Here is a 6,470-nt window from a genome sequence, read left to right as displayed (position 1 = left end):
TTAAGCCAGGTGTGGTGGTACACACCTTAAATCCCAACACTCAGGAGTCAGAGGCAGGTGGATCTATGAGTTCAAGGACAGCCTGATCTACCCAGTGAGTTCTAGGACATCGAGAGCTACATAGAGAAACCCTGTGGGGGTGGGGGTGTCAAAAATTGGGGATGGGGGATGACTCAGTAGGTAAAACTATTGCCTTGCAATCACACAAACCCGCAATAGCACCTGCCGAGCTCAGGGAGAAACGGAAACACGAATTTACAATCCCAGTGTGGGGAGGTCCAAACAGGAGGTGATCCCTGTGGCTCCCGGGCCAGGCAGCCTAGTCTAAGTAGTGAGTTCCAGGCCAACGAGAGACCCTGTCTCAAAGGAGGTAGGTGGTGATCCTGAGGATCACCCAGGGCTTTACTCCGGCCTCTACATGACATGTTCACACAGGCACGCACATACACACTCACTAAAAAGCAAAGTTGGGGCTGGAGAGATGGCTTGGCGGTTAAGAGCACTCACTGCTCTTCCAGAGGTCTTGAGTTCAGTTCCTAGCACCGACATGTCAGCTCACAGCAGTCATCCCAGTTCCAGGAGAGTCATCACCCTCTTCTGGGCTCTGAGGGCACTGCATGGATGAAGCATACTGTGTACCTGCAGGCAAAATACCTATATGCATAAAGTAAATAATAAATCTTTTAAAAACCAAACAAACAAAAAACAAAGCCAAAGTCGGGCATGGTGACACACATTTAACCCCAGCACTCACTCGGGAGGCAGAGGCAGGCAGATCTCTGTGAGTTCGAGGCCAGCCAAGGCTACACAGAGATACACTGGCTTGGGGGTGGGGGGAGAGTAAAGAGTGGGGCTGGAGTGCTGGGATGGCGAGGAGCCACCTCTGGGATGCCTCAAATTTGGCTGACTCCTACAGTGCCCTAAAGACAGGTGTTACTGGGCACAGGCTCTTCAAAGGTGCGTGCCCTTTGCCAGCCTTGGTGGACTCTGCCCTGCTGTAAAATTGCATCACTACCACCCCCACCTCTCTGGGTTTTCCCAGACATCACAGAAGCACGTCCTCACCCCTTGCTCTGAGCTGCCACCCCCACACAGTTGGACTCTGGGCAGCCAGCACAGGCAGGGTCAAAAGGTAACTTCTATGTCCCGTGGCACTGCCACCTTGGCCTGAGCAAAAGGACTCTTTTTTTTTTTTTTAAACACTACCCCTTCCAAACCTGACTCACCCTATCCCACCTTGAAAGCTTTGAAAATGGAGACCAGAATTCTTCTTCTGACCTGGACACCCCGAGAACTAAACACTGGAGCCCATGGCTGCTTCATAAAACTGTTACAGAATTGGGGGGAAATTGAGGGGCGGGGGGGGGGGGGGGAAACAGGGCAAATTGAGGAGCTGCCCATCCCCACCCGGCTCCTATGGAATCCCTCCTCTGACTCCCAGACCTTGGAAACTGAGCGTGTGAAATTATGCTTTTTCTTGCATCATGCATGTCCACGTTGCACACTGTAAACCACCCCTCCCCATACCCCTACCGCAAGCCACCGCAGCCAGATGGTGAAACTCCAGCCCCAGGGGGAGACCTCCACCCCCTACAGGGGCCTGATGGGCAGCTCAGCTAGCCAATCCTAAGGCTCGGAGGGTAGGTCTGCTGGCTGACCACTAGGTGAGGGAGCCCAAGCTGTTGGCTCTAAAGAGGCCCTGCTCAGTAGGTAGTCATGAACTGTGAGGGTCGAACATAGCTACGCCTCCGATGGTCTACTCTCAGTCTTCCTGAGTCCCAGGCTATCGGGGACGAGTAGCTCTGTTCTTTGTCAAGGGTAGTTGTGACACTGGTTGGCCGCCTGCTGCTCCTGCTTCCTCTCTTTGACTCCCGAAATCAGACTCGTCAACCTGCCATCCACCCGAGGCTCTCATCTACCTGGAGCATGGGGCTTTCAAATGTCCAGCTCTGGCCGGTGCTACTGTGGGCACTGGTGTGGGTGCAGAGCACAAGATCTGCATGCCCGTCCTGTGGGGGCCTAACACTGGCACCCCAAGGAGAACGCGCTCTGGTCCTAGAGCTAGCCAAGCAGCAAATCCTGCAGGGGCTGCGCCTAACCAGCCGTCCTAGAGTAACTCGCCCTCTGCCCCGAGCAGCGCTGACCAGAGCCCTCGGCAGACTGCAGGCCAGGAGTATGGTTCCTGGCAACCGAGAGGAAGTCATCAGCTTTGCTACCATCGTAGGTGGGTGAGGGAGAGAGACCGGGAAAGGGAGGGAGAAGGAGAGCGGGGCAAGGGAGGCGTAAGGAGTGGGGTGTGGCAGGAGAAAGAAGAGCCCAGGACAAGTGTGGTTGTGTGGATGAGGGCGGCCCAGGCTCTTTCCAGAGATCTGTGTGAGAGATGGCTGGGCAGCGTGGTGGAGCGTCAGAAAGAAGCTTTGTCTCTGTTCACATTTTTTTTAATTTTTTTAATTTTTATTTTTTGTCGTTTGAGCAGACAAGTCCACTTCAACCTACCGTTCCATGCTCACCTTCCAGCTGTCCCCTCTTGGGTCCCATCACCTCTACCATGCCCGCCTCTGGCTGCATGTGCCCCCCTCTTTTCCTGGCACTCTGTACCTGAGGATCTTCCGTTGCGGCACCACGAGGTGCCGAGGATCCCGCACCTTCCTAGCTGAGCACCAGACGACTTCGTCGGGCTGGCACGCCCTGACTCTGCCCTCTAGTGGCTTGCGGGGTGAGGACTCTGGAGTCGTGAGACTCCAGCTGGACTACAGACCCCTGGACCTCAACAGCACTATTGCTGGACTGCCAAGGCGGCTGTTGGACACGGCGGGACAGCAGAGGCCCTTCTTGGAACTTAAGATCCGAGCTAATGAACCTGGAGCAGGCCGGGCCAGGAGGAGGACTCCCACCTGTGAGCCTGAGACCCCCTTATGTTGTAGGCGAGACCACTATGTAGACTTCCAGGAGCTGGGGTGGCGAGACTGGATCCTGCAGCCTGAGGGATACCAGCTGAATTACTGCAGTGGGCAGTGCCCGCCCCACCTGGCTGGCAGCCCTGGCATCGCGGCCTCTTTCCATTCTGCTGTCTTTAGCCTCCTCAAAGCCAACAACCCTTGGCCTGCGGGTTCCTCCTGCTGTGTCCCCACTGCCCGGAGACCTCTCTCACTCCTTTACCTTGACCATAATGGCAATGTGGTCAAGACCGATGTGCCAGACATGGTAGTAGAGGCCTGTGGCTGCAGCTAGCGGGAGGACAGGAAGGTTCTGAGTGAAGTTCAAGTTCGGGGTTTCCCCAGGCGAAAGACTCTTTCTGATCGTGCTGACCCCCCAACAGACTAACTGGCAGTGTGACCCCTATGGAACTCAAACGGGCATTTTCTTGTCCCAGATTCTGGCCTATTTTAGGCTGTTTCAAATGTGGACAGATGGGTAAAGTGTTTCCTTTCAAGGGGACTGCCTGGCTAGCACTTTTCCCACGTCAAACCCTCTTCCAGGACAGCAAGGGAATACAGTGGGAGGGAAGGAAGAAGGCGAGGATATTTAGTCTCTCTCCAGAAGTAAGTTCCTCAAGTAATGAAGGCGGAAGTAGAAAGCAGGGCAGATTGGGAAAAGGGTAAGACCGGGACTATTGCCTGCTTTGAGCAAGGTCACGAGGAAGATGAGCAAGGTGGGGGGAGGGGCGCTAGGAGGCCCTGGAATTCAGAGTCAGTAAAAAAGGAGACACCGAGCCCATGACGTCTCTAGCTTCCCCTGGAGGACACAACCCATGTGGAAGACATACATTTATACTTTCTTAATAGAAATGAGAAAGAAAAGCAACGGTGAGTGGTGGCAAAGGGTTGATATGAATGGCCATAAGCAAAGTTTGGTCTGGGGACCTCTGGGAGGTCTCTGAAGCCCCCTCAGAGGTTTTCAAAACTATTTTCACAGTAAGTCTAAGAGGTTGTTTGCCATTTTGTAGCCATTCTATCTACACTGTACAGTGGGGGGAAAGGGTGTAGTGGTTTACACTTACAATTACGGCACTCTGGAGCCTGAGACAGGCGGATCACCACGAGTTCAAAATCAGCGTTCATAGTGAATTCTAGGCCAGCCTGAGCTACAGAGTGAGATCCTTTCTCAAAGCAAACAACGTACAGTGAGTCTTTCCAGAATGTGTTATATGGTACATCTAATGACACTGTTGCCCATAGAACGGGAGCTTGTATGTTCTTTTTCTTTCTCTCCTTAAAAAAAAAAAATATTTATTTTTATTTTACGTGTATGAGTCTTTTGTGCACGTAGGGGCAGCACAGGCTTGCAGTGCCTGTGGAGGTCAGAAGAGGGCACTGGATCCCTGGAACTAAAACTACAGCTGCTTGTGAGAGCGCTAGGAAACCAAACTCAGTGGGAGAAAGGAGCAAACCTAATGGCTGAACCATCGCCCTACCCCACCACACACACCTGGAAGCTGTCAAACCTCCTGCCTCAGCTCTCCAGTGCTGGGCAAAGGCATAAACCATCACACCTGGCTCTGCGTTCTTTTGTTGCCATGCCTTTCACTTTTAAATTTTAAATACCGATTATAGATCATGCCCAAACAGGGCGTGGTGACACACACCTTTAATCCCAGCACTCAGGAGGCAGAGGCAGGTAGATGGCTATGAGTTCAAGGCCAGCCTGGTCTACAAAGTGAGTCTAGGGCAGCCAAGGCTACACAGAGAAACCCTGTCTCAAGAAACCCAAACCAACCAACCAAACAAACAAAACAGAACAAAAAACCACCAAAAGAACAACAAAGAGTATCTACTGGACCTGAGTTCAATTCTTAGTCCCCATGTCCAGTGGCACAACTGCCTATAATTCCAGCTCCAAGGGACCTAATGCCTCTGACCTTTTAGAGTACCTGGCACTCACACACACATACCCCACAACTAAAAATGAAACGCTGGAGAGCTGACCCAGCGCTGAAGAGAGCCTGTGGTTGTGGAGGATGACAGGTTTGGTTGTCAGTATGCACATGATGGCTTAACCATTGATAACTCCAGTTCCAGGAAGTCTGACACCCTCTTCTGCATGACACCAGGCATGCATGTGGTGCACATCGGTACATGCAGTAAAAAAAAAAAAAAAAAAAAAAAAAAAAATCGATGCACATAAATAAATCTTTTTTTTTTTTTACATTGAAGAGAGGCTGGGAGGACAGTTCATTAGGTAAATTACCTGCCACACAAACATAAGACTTGTGTTCCGTTCCTTAACACCAGTGTAAAATCCTAGGATGAGGACATCTGTGACCCCAATGCTGGGGAGGAGACCATCCCCAGGTTCAGGAACAGACCCTGTCTTAAAACAAACAAACAAACAAACAAAAAAAAGTAGGATTTCAGGTTTCAAATGCACATCCCCCTGGCTGTGCCTCATGATGTCAGCTCTCAACCACTGCTCCTCTGGTGCCATGCCTGCCTGCCTGTTGCCATGATGGTCATAGACCCACCCTCTGAAACTGTAAGCCCCATAATTTGTCATAAATTGCCTCAGCCGTGCTGTCTTTATCATAGCAACAGACAGTAACTAAGACGGCTATCTAAGAGATCTGAGACCTACAAGTTGTCCCCTGGCCTACACACACACTATGGCACTCACAGTGGTTTGAATAAGAATGGCCCCACAGACTCATATATCTGAGTGCGTAGTCACCAGAGAGTGGCAGTATTTGGAAAGGATTATAAAAATTAGGAGGCACAGCCTCGATGGAGGAAGTGCATCACTAGGGGTGGGCTTTGCGGTTTCCAAAGCCCATCCTAAACCCAGTGTCTCTCAGGATCAGGATGCAGCTCTCACCTACTTCTCCAGCACCATGCTTGCTGCCAAGCTCTCTGCCATGATGACCATGGACTAAGCCTCTGAAACTCTAAGACCTCACTTAAATGCTTTCTCTTCTGAGTTGCCATAGCCACGGTAAATAGGACAGTGATCAAGAAAGCACTTAAGGGCACACTTTGCTACAGGTATACAAAATAAATAAACAAAGTGCAAAAGTAAATAAAACTTTAAAATAAGATGGAAAGATGGGCATAGGCCAGGCGTGGTGCTGCACACTTTTAACCCCCAGCACTTGGGGTTCAAGTGGGGTTGAACTGTGAGTCCAAGGCCAGCCTGGTCTACAGAGTGAGTTACAAGTCAAGCAGAGCTAACATGGAGAAATTCTGTCTCAAAATCAACCAACCAATCAGTCAATCAGTCAGGGGCTGTTGAGATGATTCAGTGGTTAAGAGCACTGATTGTTCTTCCTAAGGGACTGAATTCAATTTCCGGCAACTATAACCTTTCATAACTCCAGTTGCAGAAGTCCCTGATACTTTCCTCTGATTGCCTCAGATTCCAAAAATGCACACAGAACGCATGAAGGCAAGATGCTCATATACATTCAATTAATAAACACTACAAACTGATTATATAAAAATTATACATGTATATTTCAAGACAGGGTTTCTCTATGTAGC

General features: G+C 50.6%; 1 protein-coding gene across 1 annotated transcript; it reads left to right on the top strand.

Annotated features, from left to right (window-relative positions):
• Positions 1 to 1,648: 1,648 nt before the first annotated feature.
• Inhbe (inhibin subunit beta E) lies at positions 1,649 to 3,314 on the top strand. The gene is made up of 2 exons (XM_051170735.1): positions 1,649 to 2,224; positions 2,477 to 3,314. The coding sequence occupies exons 1-2, from the start codon at positions 1,927 to 1,929 to the stop codon at positions 3,229 to 3,231; spliced, it is 1,053 nt and encodes a 350-aa protein (XP_051026692.1). The 5' UTR covers positions 1,649 to 1,926; the 3' UTR covers positions 3,232 to 3,314.
• Positions 3,315 to 6,470: the final 3,156 nt, after the last annotated feature.

This window comes from Acomys russatus, chromosome 28 (genome assembly GCF_903995435.1).
Source record: "Acomys russatus chromosome 28, mAcoRus1.1, whole genome shotgun sequence".
Classification (NCBI taxonomy): domain Eukaryota; kingdom Metazoa; phylum Chordata; class Mammalia; order Rodentia; family Muridae; genus Acomys; species Acomys russatus.
This window is presented reverse-complemented; position numbering and strand designations above follow the sequence as displayed.